Genomic DNA, 25509 nt, shown 5'->3' with positions numbered 1-25509 from the left:
AGTTTACTGTATGTAAATTATAGCCTGATTTTACAAATTAAAACACACACACATGAACAGGAAAAATGAAATTCGAGTTTCAATGTGCACTCTCAGTGCTGGTCGCCCCATGTGCTCCCGCCACACTTGAACACAACCCTCCCACTCCGACCACAACCCACCAAAAGGAGGATCATTCTGAGCCTCAGTGGACCAAGACCAAAAGTCCAGCAAGCTTGCATTCTTTAAGAAAATGTACACATTTAAACTGTAGTATTTATCGTGAACACTGCTTCCTGTAATTACTGACAGTCTCCAAGTCCTTACCAAAATGACTAGCATGGACTTCCCTGGTGGCACAGTGGTCAAGAATCCGCCTGCCGGGCTTCCCTGGTGGCGCAGTGGTTGAGAATCTGCCTGCTAATGCGGGGGACACGGGTTCGAGCCCTGGTCTGGGAGGATCCCACATGCCGCGGAGCGGCTGGGCCCGTGAGCCGCAACTGCTGAGCCTGCGCGTCTGGAGCCTGTGCTACACAACAAGAGAGCCCACAATAGTGAGGGGCCCGTGCACCGCGATGAAGACTGGCCCCACTTGCCACAACTAGAGAAAGCTCTCGCACAGAAACGAAGACCCAACACAGCAAAAATAAATAAATCAATTAATAAAAACTCCTACCCCCAACATCTTCTTTAAAAAAAAAAGAAAAGAAAAGAAAGAATCCGCCTGCCAATGCAGGGGACACGCGCGCAGCAACGAAGACCAAACACAGCCAAAAAAAAAAGACTAGCATTTTCTAAATTTTACAGGTAAGGTTCAGATGCAAATTCTCACATCCACATGGATAAATATCATTTTTACTTCTAGATCTCGGCTGCTGCCCTGCTTGTGTAAGGTAAGTCCACTTAAAGCTCATACTTAATTCCATGACCATTCCCAGGGCTCCTACCAGCTACCTTGATCTCAGGTCTGAAATTCCAGAGGTAAGATGAAGCCTCTGTACCACAGCTAGCGAGCCTTGATGCTCTGTAACAGCCAATGCATTAGACGGGCTTTTCAGAATAAACTTATTTTTCCAGCACGGTAGATTCTCTTGCCAGGCAAGATTTGATTTCAAAATTGCACTAAGTTCTAGAAATTCAGGTTCCATTCTTGCACGCTCCCACATTTCAGCAGAGTGTTAGGAAACCTTCTGACCCAGGCTCCCGTCCGCTGGGGTTTGGGTAGAAGACAAACTGACCACAAAGAACTACGCTCACATTTCTGGGGCTGTGACCCTCGGGACTCAGTAAATCCCACAACTGGATGGTTTGCGGTGGAAGCATTGTTTGTATTAATTCACGCGCTCTGCCTCCTGACTCTGGACAATTCACTAAAGTAATGATCATTCTCTTTTTATTACAGAAAAGTCTCCAAGTAGCCTGGATTAATTTCTCTACAATGAGAATTTTTCCTTTTATAATTGGGAAAAAGGGAAACATAAGGAATTGCTAAGAAGGGCTGGGCTGGCAGGAAGCCTCCGGGCAGCAGGACGGGGAGCTGCCGCGAGGCTGGCGGGGGCGGATGCAGCCGTGGCCTTGGCCCTTCAGCTTCAAGGTCATTTTTATTTATTTATTTATTTATTTGCGGTACGCGGGCCTCTCACTGCTGTGGCCTCTCCCGTTGTGGAGCACAGGCTCCGGACGCGCAGGCTCAGCGGCCATGGCTCACGGGCCCAGCCGCTGAGCGGCATGTGGGATCTTCCCAGACCGGGGAGTGAATTCGTGTCCCCTGCATCGGCAGGCGGACTCTCAACCACTGCGCCACCAGGGAAGCCCCGAGGTCATTTTTAGATGGAAGGTTCTCTCAGGTTAGATATCACATGATAAACATAACAGTTTTTTTTTAAGTCCAAAAATTATACTTCTATCTGATAGAGACAGGAAGGCAAGAGAGGCTGTAAAGTCCTAAAGAAAAACCGTGAGGCAAAATTCTGTTTACAGTATAATGTTAAGTATGTTAGAGAAAGAGAGAAAATAAACAGAAGAAATGGAAAGAAATACAAAGACAGGAAAGTACTAAAACATTTTTGGAATAATGGACCCGAGTAGGATTCTCCCAAACTTTCTTTATTCTTTAAAATAAATGTTTAGAAACCTAATATAACTTAACAAACACATGGTATCACATCACGCAGGTTTTGATTGGGGGGGATTTATTTTCTCATTTGTTTGGAAAACATAAGGTGAAATTAAGATGCATTAGTTGCGGGTTTCCCTGGTGGCGCAGTGGTTAAGAATCCGCCTGCCAATGCAGGGGACACGGGTTCGATCCCTGGTCCGGGAAGATCCCACATTCCGCGGAGCAACAAAGCCTGTGCACCACAACTACTGAGCCTGCGCTCTAGAGCCCGCGAGCCACAACTACAGAGCTCACGAGCCACAACTATGGAAGCCCACACACCTAGAGTCCATGCTCTGCAACAAGAGAAGCCACTGCAATGAGAAGCCCACCCACCACAACGAAGAGCAGCCCCCGCTCGCCGCAACTAGAGAAAAGCCCACGAGCAGCAACCAAGACCCAATGCAGCCAAAAATAAATTAATTAATTTAAAAAAAAAGAAAAGAGGCTCAAGTCACTTAGTGAAGACAGACGCCAAGTCAGACACCGTTAAGAGTCTGAACGAGTGTTCTGTGGTCACATGTTCACATGTCAGGTCATCATACGTGTCATTATAAACTTTCATTTCCATCGCAGAAATATTATATATCAAATTGACCCCAAAAAGGAATTTATTGATGTTCTCATTGGAGGCAACGGAGCCTGGCCTTGCATTAGGGTCACTTGATGTGACCACGACGAACCAGGCATGGGTGTCCCACCCTCGCCGGACCAGGACGAGGGGTCGGGTCAGGAAGCCGCAGAAAGGCCCTCACAGCTGCTCAGTACAGGGCGGGCGGCTCGAGGTCTGCTCTGGAGCCCTCGGTCCCCTGTCCCCTCGCCCCTGCAGGGGGTCTCTTCTGGCACCACGAGCTGCACGACCTACATCCCCCTCCTCCAGCAGGGTCGCAGAAGAGAAGACACTTCCCTTAAAAACGAGCTAACCACGTGAAGACCCTCCTCTGCGGGGACCGTGCTGGGAGGACCCCTGGGCGCTCAGGGCCACGTCAGGAAGGCTAAGCAGTAACGCCGGGGCCCCTCAGAGCCCTCGGTGTCACGAGATCCGGGTGGAAAGACCAGGAGGAGATGGGGAGCTTTGCTGTGTGAACTGGAGGAGCGTCAGGCCCTTGGTCTCCGGACCAGGAAACACGCTCGGGCCCCGGGTTTGCTCCCACATTCTCAGCTCAACCATCGTCACAGAGCAGACGAAACATCAGCACTGACTGGACAGACAGTGAGAGGCTCCGGAGCGAAGCCCGCGTCAACCCTGGGCAGTAAGTGTCACATTTCAGAAGCCGGGGTGACACCGGGGTCTCAGTGGGGCAGGAGCTGCTTGTGGGCCCGGGTGGGCTGGACCCTGTGAGGGCACCTCCCGCTCGGCCTGGAGCATCCTCGGCGGTGGGAACAGGGCCTCCAGAGAGCCTGCTTTTGCTGAGTGACGTTGTTGGAAAAACTAAATGCAAATGCCACAAGAAACAAAAGGGTTTCTTTTGGGTGATTTCTTTCAGCTTTTACACAATTGCATATGAGAACATGAACATAATCTCTCATTCAATTAGAAGAAGAACAAAATAACAGTGTCAGCTGTCCAGAAAATGTATTTTTGCTCAACGTTCTAACACCTCTGAAAGATAACACTATCCCAGGGGTTTGACGGGAGCCCATGTACCAGACGGTTAAAGACAGTGTTTCCTGTCACGTGAACGGCATCCTGACCTGCAGGTACACGATGCCCACGCCTTCGACTGCCTTTGACCCAAGGAGCTGGAAGGCTAGCTGTTCCAACCCCGGCGGGCAGGTGTCCCCACTCACCTGGACGTGCAGGGCGCCCTCTACCGCCTCCCGGATGTTGGAACAACTGCTGATGAGTGACAGCTGCTCCTCGGCGCCCAGCGAGCCTTTCAGGGAGCCCGACTGCTCCAGCAACTTCATCTCTTTTCTGGAAAGCAGTGCAGAGTGAGCCGTGAGTATTCGGAAACAATTCAAAATCAAACAGAGGTCTACGTTACTCATCAGCAGGGAAATGCAAATCAAAACCACGGGACGCCCATTAGGATGGTGACGGGGAACAGAAGAGAGAAGAAACCAAGCGCTCGCGGAGATGTGGAGAAACAACCCTGTGCACTGCCGGCTGGAATGCAAAAGCTGCAGCCAGGGGGGCAGATGTTGGGTGGTTTCTCAACAAGTTAAAAATAGGACTATCATGAACTGGTGACTCCACTTTTGGGTGTATACCCCCAAAAGCTAAAAGCTGGGACTCAAACACATATTTGTACCCCAGTGTCCATACCAGCATTGCTCAGTGGCCAAAAGAGGGGAACAACCCAATGTCCACAGACGGATGAATTGATACACAACCACACAATGGAATGTTATTCAGCCTTAAGAGGGAAGGAAACCCTGACACAGGCTACACTGAAACGCAGCAGGACGCTATGTCCTCAGCCTGCCTTTTGTCTGTGGAAAAACTTTAGCCAAAGAATAAGTTTAATCAGAGAAGTGAGAAAATGCAGAAACAAAGGAAAACAGTCAAAGGAGACCAAAAAATAATAGTTTAGTCATTAAGCATAGTCAAGGACCTTTAGTTCCCCCTTAAGGGATAGAGATAATACTCTGAGCCGTATCCTGTGAGCTGTCTTGCAGATACTGAAACCCTCACCGGGTGAAAGAAGTTAACTCCATGATGACCAGACTGTAGCCATGACAGAAGCTGCCACAATTCCGAGAACTGGCCTCAAAGAGATGGAAGCAAACCGAATGTGGAACTGAAGTTTAACTGTACCTAAAACAATCAAGATGACGTCGGTCAGATCAGCGATGACCAATTTCATGGTGACTGTCAGAGCTGCCTGTGCTGTTTCTGCCGGTAGAATAAAAGCTGTCTGGAAAAGCTCCTGCCCCCTGGTTGTCAGCGGGGGGAGTCAGCCTTTGGACAGGCGTCCGTCTCCCTCCGCCCCCCACCCCGGCTGCTGGCCTGCAAAATATAGCAAACCTTCCCTTCCACCAGCCTGGCCTCTTTATTGGCTTTTGAGTGGCGAGTGGCCGGACCCCACTTCCGGTTACAACACCATGGATGAACCTTGAGGACATTATGCTCAGTGAAACAGCCAGCCACAAAAGGACAAGTACTGTACGATTCCACTTGTATGAGGTCCCTAGAATAACCAACTTCACAGAGAGAGAGTGGGGGCTGCCAGGGGCTGGAGTAGGCTGCTGTCTAATGGGGACAGAGTCTCAGTTTGCAAGATGACGATGACAAGAGTGATGGAGACAGATGGCTGTGCAACAGTGTGAATGCGCTTAATATCACTGAACTGGACCAAAAAGTTATTAAGACAATAAATCTTATGTTATATGTATTTTAAAATTACACTTTTTTAAAAAAAATCTTTAAAGGGTGAAACAAGGCCCATGGTGGGTAAAACCAGAAACCAGTGGCTGTTCAGCCTCAGTGGGCCCCTGGGGAGAGGGGCACAAGGAGGCGCCTCGCAACGTGGACCAGGGCTGCGTGGCTGTAACTCACGACACGTTAAATACACAAGGTAAGCACACGCACAAACGTGCACAGGCTTTCCAGAACATTCTCTGGATTTCTCTGCCAGTGACTCAGCCACTTTCACATGGTTTCAGGCCACAGGTTTTATCACTAAGCCGTCGGGGAGTCCTTTGGAGGGAACAAGTTGGGTTGGCGCTCCTGGGCGCAGGGTGTCAGCCAGGGGTCGGGGAGGCCCTGGGTTGGGGCGATGGTTTGAGCGTGGCCAGTTACCTGGAGGGTCTGGGTCTCAGGTCACCAGGCACTGCGGGAACAGGAGACCACGGGAAGGCCGGGCATCATGTGAGTGAGGCCTGGACAGGAGGGACGGCCCTGGGCTGGTGTCTGCAGGGCATCCCTGAGCCGAGGTAACCCATGGGCAGCCCTGCTCGTCCTGTCCTGCCTTGTCCTGTTCTGCCCTGTCCTGCCTTGTCCTGTTCTGCTCTGTCCTGTCCTCTCCTGTCCTGTCCTGCTTTGTCCTGTCCTGTCCTGTCCTGTCCTGCCCTGTCCTGTCCTGTCCTGCCTTGTCCTGTTCTGCCCTGTCCTGTCCTGCCCTGTCCCGGGGAGGCCGGTACTCCTGAGGCACCAGGGCCCACGTGGGTCGGCCAGCTCCCTTGTTCTGTTTTTTTCTTAAAGCTGTGCATTTTGTATTTTGCTTTAGCTACAAATTGAGGAAGAGAAACTTTCTTGCTACTGTTACTGTGAAAAAACGGAAAGATGTGCTGAAATACAGGTTTCTTTATTATTTTACCAAAAAGAAGCTTCAGGCAAAAAGAACAGGTCCACGACGCATCAGGCGGACGCAGCCCCTCCTGCTTCTGGGATGGCTTCGCGAAGAAGCCCTCGCAGGCCATCACCATGCAGGGGACTCAGGCTTCAATTTTTTAAAAGGAGGCAGAATCTGTGAGAGTTTTATCATATAAATGATTTGGAAGAGCTGTGGTATATCAGCCAAAACAAACAAACCAAAAAAGCTAGTTACACGAGTTCCAATATTCTTCATTGAGCGTTTTGGAAGAACTTCTGCCTCGAGCTTTGCAGGGGACGAACATAAATACCTGGAAAAGGTACGACTCTCAGCTGGCTTCTCAGCCTCATACACTCACTACTCGGAGGCCGAGAACGCCCGCTGAGAGGCTGCAGTGCCCCAGCCTGACCACTAGAGGGCAGCCCAGCACCAGGACTCAAGGCTCCTAACTTCAGCAAAGTTAGGAGAAAAGATGTTAACAATTAACAGTATAGGGTCCAAAATGGGTGATCTTTTTGTATATTTCTGTTTTTGAGATTTTATTTTAAACAGACATTTATTAATTTAAAAAGATAAGAACTTATCAAAGAAATAAAACACAAGTATTTCCCAAACAGCAGAATGTGTTCCCAGGTCAGATCCTAAGCCCTGGTGTAGGGACGGAGGACAGGAGACTGTGGGTTTGGGTTATAAACTCTAGTTAATAGTTGTCTTTATGCATGCATTTCCTTAATAAAATTGTTTAAAATATAACAACCTAGGCACTGAGCTGTTTCAGAGGATTCCTGGTGTCCTGTGCTCTGCACCCCGCCTGTAGCCCCGTCCTCGCTGCCTGCTTCCTGTCTGCGGCCAACTCCACGAGGAGCGTCACTGTCAGCCTGTTATGAAGTGACAAGGGGATTTGGGACAGGTTTTTCTACTTCTCCCCTCTTCCCTGAGGTCTGAGGCACTGAGGCAGCTGGAGATGGAGAGGATGCAGCGGGAGGGCAGAGCCAGGCAGGACCAAGCTCATGAACGCAAGTCTACTTGGCCTCCGCCAACAAAAATCCTAAATCACAGAGGCACAGGGCAGGGGGCAGCTGGGAAACGAGGGGCCAGGCCAGACGTGTCCCAGGGCCCAGGGATGCTCAAGTGCGTCAAGCTGATGCTCACAAAGGCCCCAGTTACGTCGGGACGACATGCCGCGGCGCCCTCGGCCCCTGCGGTGGAATGCTGTGCGGACGCTTTCTTTTCATTCATTCATCTCATTTTTATCATTTTCAGTGTCTCTGAAGTGGGAAAATACCAAACTTTTTATTAAAAATAGGAGCTACTTGGAGCTTCCCTGGTGGCGCAGTGGTTGAGAGTCCGCCTGCCGATGCAGGGGACACGGGTTCGTGCCCCGGTCCGGGAAGATCCCACATGCCACGGAGCAGCTGGGCCCGTGAGCCATGGCCGCTGAGCCTGCGCGTCCGGAGCCTGTGCTCCGGGACGGGAGAGGCCACGGCGGTGAGAGGCCCGCGTACCTCAAAAAAAAAAAAGAGTTTCAACATTTTATTTTCTACTACAGGATGTTCAGAAGAACTGAATATGGTAAGTGAGGCAAACCGCAAGGGCGGGATAGACGGCAGAAAAGTCTGTGAAAAACACAGCCACAGACTCTAGAAAACGTTCCTATGACTCAGTTAAAACAACTATTGAGCTAGTGCTCAATATGTTCTAGGCTCTGGGGACAAGAATCGCTTTATTTCTGTGCCCATCCTGGCTGGTGTTTGGAGATCAAACACCGAGGGGTGCCGAGAGGAAGGCACAGCTCTGTCCTCACCTGTGTGACAACAAGGACCACAGAACAGGGGCCACAAAAGGATGTTCCTTGGGACTTCCCTGGGGTGGTCCAGTGGGTAAAACTCTGCCCTCCCAATGCAGGGGGCCTGGTTCGATCCCCGGTCAGGGAACTAGATCCCACATGCCGCAACTAAGACCCGATGCAGCCTAAATAAATAAGTATTAAAAAATAATAAGGATGCTCCTTGAGCACAACAACGACCCACCAGCCAATTTAACCCAATCGGGAAGATACACCGTTTATGCTTCTTGACAAAAGGATAAAGTTGGTTCTCCTTAAGCCTCGTGCCTAAGACATGGCCAGGGATACTTCATCTTGGGGTCCTGAACCTCTCAGGACCACAGCCAACACCCAGTGTTGCTGTCGACGTGAGCCGACAGCCATTTCGGCCTGCAGGCTGATGGTTTTCTTACTGAAAGAAGCAGTGACAATTCTTTCCTGGCTGAAAAGATTGTGACACTCAGAACTCATCTTCCTGACCAAAATATTCCCAAAAGTAAGGCTTGGATTCGAGGCTCTGAACTTGGTCTCCGGTGCAGGAATGGCACATTTGGAAAATCCCCTGATTTAAGAAAGGGGGGCAGGTGGCCTTACGTTAGTCACAATACCTAAAACTGAGTGGTGCCCCACCTAGGAGGGTGACCAGACAGCACTCAAACCCAATTCTCCCGGAGGCTTTTGCCAGCAACAATCTGAGCAGAGGCAGTCACAAGATATCCCGAAATCCCACTTCCTGTCAGAAGTACAACCAGTTCTGCATATTAAAGTGAACTCGACTTACACATATGTGGGTTATGAAAACAAAGCCACTGTATGAGGAAAGATCTGTGTGTACTCAAGTCTTAAGACACATAAGAATTCAGTACACTTGCTTGTTCTATAACAAGGATGCTAATAGTAATTGTTTTGGTTTGGTGTTTTTTGTTTTGTTTTGTTTTTTTTGGTTGAAAAATCTTACAGGCCAATCTAATTGGCCACCAATAATAGTTTAAAGTATTAGATCTTAATTAAGCAAAGTAGTAGGAAAATAGGAAAGCCTTTAATCTGGCCTAAAAAAAAAGCAACAAGAAAACCCTACTTATAATTTCCCCATGTTCTCCCTGATAACTGAAAGGACTTTAAAAGTGGCCAAGATCTTTAATGATACACCTAAAAAATAAGGCCTATTAATACAAATACCCCAAGAAGCAGGACAAAGGACTTTTCAATGAGGAATCATAAGAGTTTGCTCTTGGTTACAGCTGCGCTGGAACTAGGTCTACAAAATAAAACATGAAACGATAACAGAACTGAAAAGTGTAGAGGTCAGTAAACTACAGTCCAGTTCCCATAAGGCCTGAGAGAGAATGATGATTTTTACATTTTTTGTTTTGTTTTGTTTTGTTTTTTGCGGTACGCAGGCCTCTCACCGTTGTGGCCTCTCCCGTTGCGGAGCACAGGCTCCGACGCGCAGGCGCAGCGGCCATGGCTCACGGGCCCAGACGCCCCGCGGCATGTGGGATCTTCCCGGACCGGGGCACGAGCCCATGTCCCCTACATCGGCAGGTGGGCTCTCAACCACTGCGCCACCAGGGAAGCCCGATTTTTACATTTTTAAATGGTTGAAACAAACAAACAAACAATACTTTGTGACGTGTGACAATTTTATGGACTCCAAAGCTAGTGCTAACACACTAAGTTTGCTGGGACGCAGGCCTGCCCCTTGTTTGCACACGGACTGGCAGCTTCAGCTCCACAAGGAGGGACTGAAAGGCCTAAAGCTCTACTGTCTGGCCTTTCCGAGCTGGTCTGCAGCCCGCACCGGGCTGGCTCAGGGTCGCCTCTCCAGGCTGGGCTTCCCTCCAACCCTGGGCCTGCTGTTGAGCTAAACTCTCAGCTCCAAACCGCCTCCACCAACACGCTTGCCAGAAAGCCAAGTAAAAGCCCAGCTTGTGAGGCCCAGCACGACTGTCACTACCATCCCCACAGGGACTCCCTGTGCCCCGACTCAGACAAACCACTAATGTGGGAACAAAAGATAAATTTATCAAAGTCAGTGTAATTTCACCTACTTAGGAACGCCATAAATTCCTCAGCGTTCTTTACACTGTATTCCCCTTAACGGTTGTTACACTCACGATAAATTCCTATTGCTCCCTACATCACCTTGATGAAATAAAATTCGTGCTTCAAGGAATTTTATTTATGAATTTATTTACAAATTTAATTTATGAACTTATTTATACATGTAATCTATACATTTATAAACTTTATTTGTAAATTTCAAGGAAAATTTAAACATAAAACTTTTCTCTGCCCAGGGCAGAGAAACCAGGGCAGGGTGCTGGTCCCCTCAAGGAACATACATCACAATACCTTGAGTTCTACCGGAACTAAGGCCCCAACCCAGTGGAGGACGGCCACTTCAGGCCGAGCTCAAGATTCCTGGAGCTCCGCCCTTTACTCACCACCAACCAATCAGAAGAAAGTCTGCACGCAGTGGGAGATGAGGAAGACTGACCCCTCCCCCAATGATTCTCCCTTTAATTTCATGGTTGAGGAGAATCTTTGGATTTTTTTTTTTTGGAACATGACCCCACCTTCTCCCCAGGTTGCCGCCCTCCTGAATAAAGCAACCTCTCCTTTCCAACCAACAGTGGTCTCTCCAGTAGTGGCTTTTGAGCAGTGAGTTCAATAACAAATATACATACTTGACATATAACCCTTCATCTTCATCCCAAAAACGTACACAACTGTGCTTTGACCTCTAACAGGAGGAACAGTCCTCAGACTTTCTGAAAGACTGTTTCCTGGGTTATAACCCTCAGGTTGGCGCAAATAAAATTTTCCACTTCTTTCTTAGATTAACTGCCAATATTTTTTCATCCTCCACTAAATTAAATACTAAGTTCTTTGTGCTGCCTTGTTCCTTTGATGTCTTTTGAAAACACTCTAGGGCTTCCCTGGTGGCGCAGTGGTTAAGAATCCACCTGCCAATGTAGGGGACATGGGTTCAAGCCCTGGTCTGGGAAGATCCCACATGCCACGGAGCAACTAAGCCCGAGCGCCACAACTACTTCGCCTTTGTGCTTAGAGCCCGTGTTCCACAACAAGAGAAGCCACAGCAATGAGAAGCCCGCGCACCGCAACAAAGAGTGGCCCCCGCTCACCGTAACTAGAGAAAGCCTGCGTGCAGCAACAAAGACCCGATGCGGCCAAAAATAAATAAGCAAGTAAATAAGTGTATTTTTTTTAAAAAAAGGGAAATCTATTAAAAAAAAAAAAACTCTTACCATATGATCCAGCAATTGTACTCCTTGGTATTTACCCTTAGGAGTTGAAAACATGTCCATACAAACACCTGCGTGGATGTTCGTTTATAGGAGCTTGGTTCATAACTGTCAAAATGTGGGAGCGCCCAAGATGTCCTCCGGTAAGTAAATGGATAAATAAACTGCGGTGTATCCCAACAATGGAGTATTATTCGGTGCTAAAAGGAATGAGTTATGAAAAGACATGGGGAAAACTTAAGTGCATATTATTAAATGAAAGAAGTCCACGTGAACAGGCTACAGACTGTGATTCCAAACTGCTACAGTATAGAGCTCAGTGGCTGACAAGGGCCTGGGAGGAGGGAGCACAGGTGAAATGGAGCAGGACCCTGCGGGGCCCTCCCGGGTACAAAAGCCTTTTTGTGTCCCCTTTTCTTGTTGGCAGGAAAAAGGGTTCAGCCTCATAGACCTTCCCTGAGTTCCAAAGGGTAGCTTCAAACAGTTGCTGATCAGGGAAGGGAGGGGATGCAGAGACCAGGGAGGAGCGGTCAGGAAATAGCGCAGCCTTGGGGCGGGGTCCCTCCTCCTTCCTCCTCAAGGAATACACATCGCAATACCTGTCTGAGCTCTTCTGCAGAACCCAGGTGGAGGATGGTAACTTCAGGCTGAGCACACGATTCCTGGAGCTCCGCCCTCTTACCTCACCACCAACCAATCAGAAGGAAGTCCCACACCCTGAAGCGCTCACCCCAAATTTTGCCTATTAAAGACTTTTCCCTAAAAACCACTGGGGAGTTCGGGTCTTTGGAGCACAAGCCGCCGGTTCGCCTTGCTTGGCCCTGCAGTAAACCTTTCTCTGCTCCATACTCTGACATTTTTGGGCCTCACTGTGCAACAGGCACGTGAAGTTTCATTTGATAACACAGGAAACTTTTAGGGCAGTAACTTCTCCTTACGATACTATAATGGTGGATACATGTCCATATGTCTGAACCCACAGAAAGTACAGTAAGTCCCTTACATACAAACGAGTTCCATTCCAAGAGCACGTTCGTAAGTCCAGTTTGTTCGTAAGTCCAACAAAGTTAGCCTAGGTACCCAACTAGCACAATCAGCTATATATACCGCTGCGTTTATGCTTGCTTCCGGACATCCTGGGCTTGAAATGAAGATACTGTGCTACTGTACTCTAGACAGTACTGTACAGTAAGGTACACAAAAGCACAGTGGCTGTCCACTTGTAGAGGATGCACACACGTGACAGTGTACGCCGGACAGGGGAACTAACTTACGTGGATGGACATGCGAACACGCGTTTGCAACTTGAAGGCTCGTGTGTAGGGGACTTACTATACAACACTAAGAGTGAACTGTGATGTTAACTGTGGTCTTTGGATGATGATGATGTGTCATTGTAGTTGTAACAAATGTACCATCCGGTGAGGGATGTTGACAGTGGGGGCGCTGTGCATGTGTTTGGGGCTGGGGGGGACACAGGAAAGCTCTATACCTCTCCTCAGTTTTGCTGTGAACCTAAAACTGCTCTAAATAAAAAGATCTGTTTTAAAAAGAGAGGGACTTCCCTGGTGGCGCAGTGGATAAGACTCCGCACTCCCAATGCAGGGGGCCTGGGTTCGATCCCTGGTCAGGGAATTAGATCCCACATGCATGCCACAACTAAGAGTTTGCATGCCACAACTAAGGAGCTGGCGAGCTGCAACTAAGGACCCCTGGAGTTGCAACTAAGGAGCCCGCCTGCCACAACTAAGACCCAGTGCAACCAAATAAATAAATAAATATTTTAAAAATAAATAAATAAAATAAAAAGAGAAAATGTAGGTATTAAAAAGGAGCTGTTTCATTAAAAAAATATTTATCAACTAAAAAAACAAAAGAACTGAAGCCAGCAAAAGGCAGGGTTGTCCTAAGGGTACATGCACGAGGGGCCTGTGTCTGAGACCCTGGGTCAGGAGTGAAGGAGACAAAGTCAGACCCTCAGTCCCCCGACCCAGGAGCATGACTGAGAAAACCCCCAGCGGAGAGTTTGCAGTACACTCCACTAGGTCCAGTGCAGGCCCAGGCTTTCCACAGACTACAGCCAAACTCATTCGAGCTCAGAGGTCACCAAACACACAAGGCAACGAAGGGGAACAGGTTTTTTCACCCCAAAATATTCCACCTTGGCACAAGGACTGTTTTGAGATAAAAGCAATCAAAACCCAGCAGATTCAGGAAAGGCTCTTTCCTTCCCCCTCAACTGCCTACATTTACATTGGAAAGGGGGCCTGGGTCAGAAGAGACAGTTTTACCTGAGAAACCCCTGCACAATAGGGCAGCCTTTGTTATCCCAAGGCCTCCTCTCCTTCCCGGGAAAGGCCTTCCCTCCTCGGTATCCTGACGTCCCGCCCAGGCAGGATTTACAGAAGCCTCAGCTGCCCGGCTAAGCCTGGGGAGTCCTGATGGCTTTGGGGGGCTCCCCTCTGTACATAATTACATCTGGTTTTCTCCTGTTAATCTGCCTTGTATCAGTTTAATTATCAGACCAGCCAAAGAACCTAGAAGGGAAGAAGGGGACACTTTCCCACCCCTACCGTGATAAACCACCGCAAACTGTTTTTCTTCTTAGCACCTACTACTGCTGTGATACTGTGACTTACAACAAGAAAGATGTAGCTGGTCTTCACAGAGCTGGCACAGAACTCCTAAAAACTCTTGGAACTTCCTGTGAAGAGAGCAACAAATGTGTCTTTTGTCATGTTAATGAGGTGACGTTTGAAAGCCCCTCAGGACAGGGGCTGGTTGCCTGTGGCACCATCCCAGTAATTACAGCCTTGCCCCGACCTGGGGGCGGAGAGTGAGTTCAGTCACCAGCGGGCAACGATTTAACGGATTTAATCAACAGTGCCTAAATGATGAAGCCTCCATAAAACCCAAAGAGGGGGTTCAGAGAGCCTCCAGGTTGAAGAGGTGGAGATTCAGGGGAGGGTCCCCAGAGGGCAGGAACACTCCCCGCCCCTCCACGTGTCCCCTGCGCCTCTCTTCATCTGGCTGTTGACTTGCAGTCCTAACACCGTAGGTAATAAACCAGAAATCTAGTGAGTAGCTAGTCTCCCGGACCCGTGAGCCGCTCTAGCCACAGTTAGCAAAGCCAAGGAGGGGGCTGTGGGAACCTCTGATCCACAGGGCGGGAGCACAGGTGACAACTGGGCTTAACTGGCGTCTGGATTGAGGGGCTCGCGGGACCGAGTCCCTCACCTGCGGAGCCTGATGGCATCTCAGAAGTGAGCTGAGTCGTAGGACGGGCAACTGGGGTCGGAGAACTGCTTGGTCCGGGAAAACCCACACGTCAGGAGTGGAAACCGGAATCTCAACTATTAAACACGTGGGTCGAGCGATTCTTGTGTAAAGGGCCACATAGGGATATTTCAGGCTTTGTGGCCACATGAGGTCTCTGTTACATACTTTTCTTCTTTTTTATTTTATAATCCTTAAAAGTGTTACATTCAATCCTAGCTCACAGGATACACCAAACACACCGCAGCCCGGATTTGGCCAGCTGCCTGGTTTGCCAGAGCTGACGCTGAGACACCAAGCATGCCAGTGACTCCTTTGGACTGTCCGACCCCCTCCGCTCCCCTCCCCTCGAGGTTTGGGGTCTTAGTCTATTGTGTTTGCCACTTAATCTTCAGCCTCCGTGCCCAGCACACAGGAGGTGCTCAGTCAGGGTTTTTGAATGAATGAAAGTGGGAATAAGTCAGGAAAGAATGTTTTTACCTCAAACTCCCCAATGGTTTCTGCAGTGGAGGCATGGGGGATCCCCCAGATCTCCCCGAATCCCCTTTACCAGCCCATCCCCCCAGCTTGTGAATTCTTCGTTGCCCCCTCCCTCAGGGCACCACCCTGGACCCAGAAGCCTGGGAGTCACACCCAGGCAGGAGTGTGAAGGCAGCTCCCTAGCCTCCAGGGATGAAAACTCTGCAGAGCACTTTACGCTCCAGGACTCCCACGCAAACTCGCTGAGGCTGGATCTCCTCCCAAAATCTTACCTTTGTCTGCCTTATCCCGACCCCAGTCCCTCACTGGTTTCTCCCAGAAGCACTTTCTTAATAAATCACTGGCCCTGGAATCTTTGTCTCAGGTTCTGATTCTGAGGAACCTGATCTAAGACAACCCCAGGTACTGGAATTATCAGATATATAATATAAAGCAATCATGTATTAAACGCTCAAAGGTTTGAAAAATGGAACCACAAACTATCAGCAAACAATGAGAAACTATTAAAAATGAGCAGGTATATTTGGAAAAGAAGCTAATAGAACTTTTAAAATGGAAATTTAATTACTGAAATAAACTCAGTGGATGGTTTAAATAACAGATTAGACACAGCTAAAACTAGAATCAGTAAACTGGAAGAAAGATCTAAAGAATGTACCCAGAATGTCCTGCAAAGAGAGAGGGAGATGGAAAGTTGAAAGAGACTTTAAAAGATGTGAAGGCTAGAATGAGTTGGTTCGATATACATATAATCAGAATCCCAGAAGGAAAACAGACCCAGTAATCTCACTGTGGACACTCTTGCACTTAAGCACCCGGAGACATATGAAAGGATAATAATGCAGCACTGTTTACATTAGCCCCCAACTAGAAACAGCTATAACGTTCCTCAGGATAAAATATAAATAAATAACAGCAAAGTCACACAGCAGAATATTATATAGCAATGGACACAGATGTACTACAGCTATAAGCAATGACATGGGTGAATCTCACAAAAATATTTTTATAAAGCACAAAAACAAGCAAAACTAAACTATATATTGTTTAGGGAAACAAATATATGATAAAACTTCTTTTTAGGCAAGGTAATGGTAGATACAAAATAAAGGAAGATGGAGGTCAGATTCAAAAGGTGGACACAGGGTTTTGATAATACTACTCTAGACCTCAAGTTCATGAATGTTTGTTTTACTCCAGTCTTCATAAACTAGTATAAGCGACCTGTTCTTTTGTATATATTTAACACGGAAAGTAATACTTGCAGAATCTCTATAAAACGAACAGTATAGACAAATGCCGAGGATGCCTGTCCTTGGCATGTCAGATAAGCCGCGGCTGGACTCTGTGTCCTGCTATGTCCTTGAGTGGGTTCCTGACCGTTCCCAGACCTAAGTTTTCTCTGAAGCGCAGAGTCCACACAGCTCCAGGGCGTGGGACACAGGAGAGCAGCTCCCTGACTCACTCGGGCTGGAGGCTGAGGGTCCACACTCAGTTCCTCCACGCCCCTCACATGTCTTCACTGCCCTAAGTCCTGTCCTCAAAATCTGAGTCCCTGCTTTGGTGTGAATCCCATTCTCCATCAGCCTGGCCTTCACCCGCTCCAAGGCTGCGACAGCGAAGGAGAGTGAAATCACAGGACTTACAGCCTTGAGGACACGGAAAACAAGACCACCTGAGGCCACGGGCTGCTGGATTCCTCCGCAGGTGCAGTGGACTCACCTGATGCTGTCCAGGGCGTATGTTACCTGCCGTGGCTCAATGTCGTACAGTTTCACCTTGAAGCCTGCACTGGCGAACAGCATTGCCCAGCTTCGCCCGATGAGGCCACTGCAGGGAGAGACATTGAGAGGCCGCCCGTTAGCTTGAGAATGGAGCATTTCCATTCCCGGCCCAGGAGGAAAGTTTCAAATTACACGGCACCCCATTCCTGAAATCTTTGATATCTTAAAACTACACATTCTAACAGCGGTATCTACTTAAACTGTTGCTTCCATGCAAGAGCTCCTGAGTCCTCACTCCAGTGCCCGTCCAGACCCCGCGGGGGGCATGGCAGAGACCAAAACTCCAGCAGGGAGGGGGCAGGGAGCCCAGGGGAAAGGCCCCCCTGGGGACCCCCAACTGACCACTGTCAGACAAGTAACTGAATCTGAAGAACAGAGGCAGCATTTTCCTTCTCCTCCTCCAATAAATAATTTCTGCCACCACCACCAGCACTTGAGGCAACATAAACACTGTTCACAGCTCGGGACTTCCCTGGTGGTCCAGCGGGTAAGGCTCCGTGCTCCCAATATAGGGGGCCCGGGTTCGATTCCTGGTCAGGGAACTGGATCCCACATGCAGGCTGCAAGAAGTCCGCACGCTGAAACTTAAGATCCCACATGCCACCACTAAGAGCCGGTGCAGCCAAATAAATAAATATATTTTTTAATTTAAAGAAAAGAAATGAATGCAGAGCGCCCAAACCTTGGTTTCTAATATCATCTCCAATGAAGGAGGCGGGCTCAGCGTCCCTCCCCTGAAGCATCCTCACTGAATCTGCATGGATCCACCTGGACGCCCTGACGTCGCCCCGTGGGACTTGGGAGGAAAGGGGAGCCAGTGCAAAGGGGGGCTCAGCTGTTGGCCTGCTGTGATCAGTGAAGCCCTCTGTCTCTGACACCGAGTCTCTGTCTCCCCAGCATTCGGGGAACCGTAGCAAAGCGCATCATTCGTTTCCCAGTAGATGGAACAGACGGCCCACAGGCTTCACCATGGTGACTGTGTGAGCAGCTCCGGGGAAGGGGGGCCCGAGCAGTAGCCTGGAGACAGGCTCCAAGGAGGACTCTCCCCATTCCGGCCCCCCAGCCCGCCTCCCCCCAACTCAGCTAATCTACAGTTCAGGTTCAGAAACATTCCCAGCCTCAGAGTGGTTGAGGGGAGGCGCAGAGCAGGCCTCCTCTTGACCAAAATCCTTCCACGGTCCCAGGCGCTCAGCCCCTAATCCAACCAGGCAGCCCGGAGAGGGGCCACCGTCTGGTTTCAAGGTATCTCCGTGAAGCCACTGGTCCCAAATGCCGAGTGCAAACAACGAAAACCATCTCTATGCAACTTTGGAGCAGGGAGCAGCATCACACAGCAGGTTGTACTCCAGATTCTTCCGCACTATGAAATAATGTAAATTTACATGTTATGTACAAACAAATTTTCTGTTAAACCCTCAGTGCCCTAGACCCGCACTGTCCAATAAGGTGGACCCCAGCCACACGCAGCTATTTAAATTAACAAGAATTAAATTTGAAAATTCAGTCCATCCACAGTAGAGACCCGTTTCGGAGTACTCGATGGTACATGTGATCACGGCCACCGCCTTGGACAGCAGGGGTGACAGAACATTTCCATCTTTGCAGAGCTGCTCTAGAGCATAGGAAGAAAAAAGAAACCCTGCAGGGCCCAAGCCAGAGTCTGAACGAGATAGTCCTGCATGAGGACATCCTCGTCCTCACACACACACACACACACACACACACACACTCACACTCTCTCTCTCTCTCTCTCTCTCTCTCTCTCTCCTCTCTCTCTCTCCAAGCTGCAAGGCGCAGGTAAAGGCCAGTACCATTCATGCTGGTCACCCCAGTTGACCCACCAACAACTGGCTGGTCGGAAGTGGGATGCACTGCAAGTGTAAAAACATACTGGATTTTGAAGACTGCCCCAAAAAAGGACGTAAACTATTTCATCAATAATCTTTATATCAATTATTCATTGAAACAATAACACTTTGGAAATATTACATTAAATAAAATATATTACAATTAATTTCACCTGTTTCTTTTTACTTTCTTAATGTAACTACTAGAAAATTTAATTATGCACGTGGCTTGCGTTTGTGGCTTGCATTCTTGGTCTAAGGGGCAGCAGCAACTTAAACGATGTCTAGAACTATAATTCAATCATTTATCCTTGTATTCAGTTTGACATTGGGTCACCTAGTTCATCCCCAACTATGCTCCCAGGCTGGGCTCACACAGAAGTCAGTCACATGTCAATCTCCCAGAGGCTGTGGTTCCTCGTGGTCGACAAATGCACTGGGAGACAGACCTCAACCTTCCCATCAAAGATGTTTCACCACACTCTAGGCCGCCATGATGCTCCTGCTTGAATGCTGGCTGCCAGGTAAACTAACTGATCTTCATAACTTTGTTTATGGCTAAAAGAATCAACAGAAGACAAATGTCCAAAAGGAAATACTATTTGTAACAGATAAAGACACAAAAAGTTCTACAAGCTCAAAAATAAAAGATGAACATGCCAAACAAAAGGGGGGAACCTGAATAACAAACGTGAACAAACTAACTGGGAAACATACTTTACTGCCTTAGTTCAACGACAGCAGATAAAATCCCGATCAGGTGGCAGAGGCGGATCACACTCAGTGCAGGTGAGGAGATGGGGACCCCCCTCCCCAGCTCCCAGGGCTTTTGCTTCCAGAATTTATCTTAGGTTAATATAAGCAATGCACAAAAATAGTTACTCAAGGTAGAATTTGTACTAGCGAAACAGTAAAAACTAACCTTCTAATATTCAGAATTGGTTAAATAAATCATATACCGAAAAGGCAAATAGAGCAAATTTTTTTAACGATTGTTGAATACAGAGGTGGGTATGTGGGTATTCTTTTTTCTGTATTTCAACTCTTCTGTGTTTGAGAATTTTCATAATAAAAAGTTGGGGAGAGGGCTTCCCTGGTGGCGCAGTGGTTGAGAGTCCGTCCGCCTGCCGATGCAGGGGACGCGGGTTCGTGCCCCGGTCCGGGAAGATCCCACATGCCGCGGAGCGGCTGGGCCCGTGAGCCATGGCCGCTGCGCCTGCGCGTCTGGAGCCTGTGCTCCGCAACGGGAGAGGACACGACAGTGAGAGGCCCGCGTACCGCAAAAAATAATAATAATAAAATAAATAAATAAAAAATTAAAAAAATAAAATAAAATTTTAAAAAGTTGGGGAGAGATGAGTTGTATTCCATACAACAGGCATTAAAGGCAAAGTCAGTTTACTTTTATTGTCGTGGGTTTCAAGGTCTGTATGGCCTATATTCCCCTAGAGGAGGGGCCGAGAGCAGAAGCCCCACTCCTGGGGGACCCCTCCCCCAGCTGTCAGTCACCGATGACACCACGAAGCGGACACCAGCACCCTGTGCTTGAAGAGGACTGAGCCCCCATCTCCTTAAAGCTGGGCCTAAACTATGGAAACTGTACATGAGCATCAGGTACTTACTGGGGCTGAACGATGATAACGCTGGGGACACAGCGGTGGGGGTGGGCAGGCGGGGGCAGGAGGGCGGGCACAGGTGCAGCAGGGAGTCACAGCCAGACCCCAGAGGGAGGGGCAGCATCTGGCTCACCGCTTTCCCACGGCTTTCTGGTCCCCAGCACTACCTTACTTGGGGCCCAAATACAATTAGCTTCCTGGCCTTAGAGCCAGTGACATCTTGCTAACTTTTCCTGAACCCTACAAGCCTGGGGAATAGAACGGGTCCTTACCGTTATGACTAATGCCTTAAAGTAGGGGTCCCCAACCCCCGGGCCGCTGACCAGTACTGGTCCTCGGCCTCTTAGGAACCGGGCCACACAGCAGGACGTATGTGGCAGGTGAGCGAGGGAAGCTTCATCTGCCGTCCCCCATCACTCCCGTTACCGCCTGAACCATTTCCCCCCTGAACCATTTCCCCCTGCGCCCCTGGTCCGTGGAAAAACAGTCTTCCACGAAACTGGTCCCTGGTGCCAAAAAGGTTGGGGACCGTGACTTAAAGCTTCTAAATTCATGGATCTGAATTGGTATTTCAAAGGCTGCTTATTCAAAGGTAACTTATTCTGTTACACGGCAGCAAAGCAGCCAGGGAGAAAAGTGCAGTAACAAAACTGGTTCAATTCTAATTTTATCATTAACGGCATTTAGCTTTGAACAAGTCCACTCTAGATACTTTTTAAAGTACTTTTCCATTCTACAGTTACTTATTTACTGGACAAAAGTTGAAGTAAAACCGTCTTAATCTCAGTTGGCTACGGAATATTTGCCAATAAGAGCTATTAAATATTTCTAGGAAAAGCATGTTTAGTGTTGAGCTGACGACAGGCAGCTGGAGCGTCCTAGGGTTTGCTCTGTGCGTCTGTGTATATGTCTGTGTGTCTTGTGCTTTAATGCAGAAGTAGCAGGAAAAAATGTATGCCTCACAAAATTTCTTATAAAGAATGTACATAGTCACCTCAAAGTAAAATTCTGGAATAAAATAAATGAAAGCAAGTTCAGGGGATGCATAGCCTGATATAGGACAACATCCTAGCAAGCCTTCCCGCTACACATCTCTGTTACAATAGCTCAAACATCTGTGTACTAGGACCAGGCATGAGGGACATACAATTGGAGATGACAGTTTCTACCCTAAGGGGAGGGTCCCAGAAGCAGAACTTTTCCTGGAGGACTTGGTCCCTGAGCTCAGTCCTAGAGGAGTGTGCCCAGAAAAAGGGGACAGCAAGAGGGCACATGGGGCCCCAGTGAGACAGGCTGGGACCCGGGACCCGGGACCCTTTGCCTCAGTGCTTACACCTGCGTACACACCTCTGCTCGAGCTACAGATACAAAGACACTATAGGGACCTAAAAATAACTGCACGCATGGGCAGTGGGGACAAATTATGAACAAGATACAAAAAGACCAAAGACCCAACGGCCTCATCTGAGGTGCTAGGGGCAAAAACAAGGTCCTGTGCATGACCACTGCACACAGCACCACCAGGGGGGTGGGCAGACCACTTGAGCCGCCCCTCTGGCGGACCGTGGATCTGCCCACATCCTCGCCCTATGTAAGGAAAAAGGTCACCACCACCCCACACCCCCTCAGCACGTGTCCCAGTAAAGCCTTGCCTGAGTCTCTCCTCTGGCACCTTATCAATTTCTGCTGATTAAAGAGTCCAAGGACCTTGGCTGGTCACACCAGGGACACACGACCACGACCACGCTGGCCTTCCTAGACAGATCCTACCTTCAAAGCTCAAGGCCTAAAACCTCAGTGAACACAATGCAGTGTACGTCGGAGCTCTGAAGTCATATTTCGGCTCAGAAACACCGTGGTCTCTAAGGCCTGGCAACACCGCTAGGATGGATTCGGGGAGACCCATCTCTACCGCCATTTTGTAAAGCTGCCGTTTCCAGATTTTCCCCCTTTAATGTTCGCACAGCCCTGGACCCAAGGGGGTTTTCTCTCCTTTCTTAATTCTTCAAAAACACACTCTTACTCTCTCAGGCCCACTGCTCTGAAGGGGCTCACCCTGCATGCTCTCAGGAAAGCTAAGTGCCCTTGACGAAAAGATCAATGGAAAAGAACTAAATAGGGGTTGTATTCCTAGCATGCACTTTTAAGAGGGAGTCTGGTAATTATTAAGATAAAATGGAAAAACAATGGCCCAGTATGTTCCCTAAACTTTGAAATATGTATATTTTGGTCTGTTGAAATCCAAGAATGAAAGGGAACCAGGTTTTAGCCAATTAATTCACACTTCCCAGGCCCATCTTTTGAATGGATGCTCCTTGGAATGACCTATGGGGTAGAGAGAGAGAGAGACAGAGAGACAAGGGGTACAGGAGGGGAGATGGGAGAGAGAAAGGGACCAGAGGGGAGAGGAGGGGACAGGGAGGAGGGAGGAAGAAGGGAAGGAAAGCAGGGCTACCGCAGAAGCAACGATGGCTGCTTTCGGAGGTGCTAAAGGTGTGGGGGAGGGACTTCCCTGGTGGTGCAGTGGTTAGGAATCCGCCTGCCAATGCAGGGGACACAGGTTCGAGCCCTGGCCCGGGATGATCCCACATGCCACGAAGCAATGAAGCTCGTGCGCCACAACTACTGGGCCTGCGCTCTAGAGCCCGTGTGCCACAACTACTGAGCCCGTGTACCTAGAGCCCGAGCTCCGCAGCAAGAGAAGCCACCGCAGTGAGAAGCCCGCACACCGCAACGAAGAGTAGCCCCCGCTCGCCGCAACTGGAGAAAGCCTGCGCGCAGCAACAAAGACCCAACACAGCCAAAAAAAAAAATGCGGGGGAGACAGGACCGTCTCCTAATTCGTGTGGTGAATGAAGTTCTCCAGCCCTTGTCTAATTCTTTTGTCAGCCTCCCTCAAGGAATCAGAAGTAAACTGACTCCCCTTCGTATCTCCTTCCCGCAAGAACCAGAGCCGGAGAAGGGCGCAGTTGACCCCGGAACGACAGGGTCTGGACACCGCAGAGCCACTTACATGCAGGCTTTCTTACATGGTAAATCCTATGGGAAGCAGGATCTGGGGCTGGGTACAGACTGTCAATTAAACTGACTTTTCTGGTGGGAATGGACGGTGGGCGCCGCTGACCCGCGAGTGGTCCAAGGGTCACCTGTACAGTCAACTCCAGACTTCGCTCAACATTGTTGGGTGCCGGCAGGGCACCAGTCCCAGGCCGTGGTTGATACACACTTGACCCTGGACAAAAGGTGCAAGGCAAGCGTAGTCACCACGCCTGGGACAAAGTACACTTTTTTCTATATTTTATATCCCTTCAGGAGGCAGCCACATGCCCACGTGCCTGGAAAGGACAGAGGCACAGGTAACTCCACTTCTCCATGTAAAGGAATCTGACACAGCGTCCTGTCTCCATCCTCAGAGGGCTCTAAGGAGACACCCAGACAGGGACTTGTTCTCAGGACAGGGCTGTGACGGGGGTCAGGCAGGCCAGCACCTCGGCGTTGTAACCGGACACTGAGCCACCCAGTAGGTGCGCCTAGCGACCAACTGCAACTACCGACAAGTGGGTAGACTGCTATGCTAGCTTACCAACGGAAAGGTGCACGTAGACGCGTGTTTTAAAAAATGAAAACAGCAGTTGTTTTACAAGAGAGATGGAGCACAAACCAGAAAACTGTGGATGGAACTTAAGCTGCTAACCTGACACACAACTCCCGGCGAACCCGGATGCCCTCGGGATAGGGGGCCCTCGCCACGCTGGAGGCGCGGATTCGGATCGCGCGGGCCGCGCCCCCCGCCCCCAAGCGGGTTCGCCGGGTGACAGCCTCGGGCCGGAGCGCGCGAGAGCCCCCCGCCGCGCCGGCCCCTCCGTGCCTCCGAGCGCCCATCCCTGGGGCAAGAACGTGAGAGAACACCCTTGTGCGGACCCGCGGCCCGACAGCTCTGCGTCCACTCGCAGCGCCAAGCGTCACTGTCCCCGCTGGGGCCGCATCACCGAACTCCGCCCGCACCCGCACCGCTCCGCAGCCGGGCCGAGGCGCGGGCGAAACGGAGCCGCGCCCCGTAGTGCGCCCCCGCCCGCGCCCGGGCCGGCCGGGTCCCGGGAAGGCGCCGGGGCCACCGCAGCCGCGCCACCAGCCCCCCGGGCGACAGCGCCCGCGCCCCGCCGCCACCCTCCCGGCCGTGCGGGCTCGAGCCCTACCTGCCGACTACTGCCACCCCGCCGGGCGCCGAGGACGCTGGGGACGCCATAGCCCGCGCGGTGCCCAAGCTCACAGCTGCAGCGCGCGCCACCCGGACACTGGCTCCGCCCGCCCCAGAGCCGCGACAGGGCCGGAGAGCCTGGCCCGTGGGTGGGGCGCGGGCGGAGCCTCCACTTCTCCACGCCCCGCGGGCGCGCCGGGCTCGGGGCCCGGCAGGCGGGGCGCTTAGCACAGCGTCGGGTGAGGGGGGCCGTCTGGCCCATCGCGGGCGCGCGGAGCATCCACCTCCCCTCGCCCCGGGGCGCGCACGGGAGGAGCTGCCGGGAGGACCACGTGGACTGGACGCCCGGTGGCAGAGCAGCCACTTCGGACTCCAGTAACTCACTTTGTTTTGGTCATTTCCCAACGGCGCCCCTAAAGTCGGTGCACGGGGAGAGGACACCTCCAGACCAGCACAAGGCGTGACCGCTAAAGGACCCCGCAAAATTATCACTGGAATCCCCTTCCCGTGTGAAGACATTAGCACCACTTCCGTCCACACCAGCTCAAGGCCTTAAGCTGAGGACGGTTAGTGCTGAGTTCACACTGGTAGTTCGTTTCTGGGAAGACCCCGCCTTTCTCCGCAGATGAGGCCGAGGCCCAGGAGCCTTGGGACAGCAGGCAGAAAAGCTGGGGGGAGGGGGGAGGGGCAAACTGGAAGGCTGTGGAGCCCGCCGCAGCCAGGCTGTGTTTCCTCCTACCGAAGGCCTAGATGGTTTCTGCTCCAGGAGAAGGAAACGTCACCGCGCCACCCCTGGCTCTTTTTGAAAACAGACCGGA

General features: G+C 50.2%; 1 protein-coding gene across 1 annotated transcript in view; it reads right to left on the bottom strand.

Annotated features, from left to right (window-relative positions):
* The window catches only part of CRYL1 (crystallin lambda 1), a 73748-nt gene extending 48944 nt beyond the window's left edge, over window positions 1-24804 (bottom strand). Inside the window, exons 1-3 of the mRNA XM_082675590.1 lie at window positions 24690-24804; window positions 16969-17076; window positions 3929-4055 (exon numbers count right to left, since the gene is read on the bottom strand). Coding sequence (XP_082531716.1) covers window positions 3929-4055; window positions 16969-17076; window positions 24690-24739 — 285 coding nt within the window. The 5' untranslated portion in view covers window positions 24740-24804. The remainder of the gene's footprint in view (window positions 1-3928; window positions 4056-16968; window positions 17077-24689) is intronic.
* Window positions 24805-25509: the final 705 nt, after the last annotated feature.

This window comes from Grampus griseus (assembly GCF_964374135.1).
Source record: "Grampus griseus genome assembly, chromosome: 18".
NCBI lineage: Eukaryota > Metazoa > Chordata > Mammalia > Artiodactyla > Delphinidae > Grampus > Grampus griseus.
This window is presented reverse-complemented; position numbering and strand designations above follow the sequence as displayed.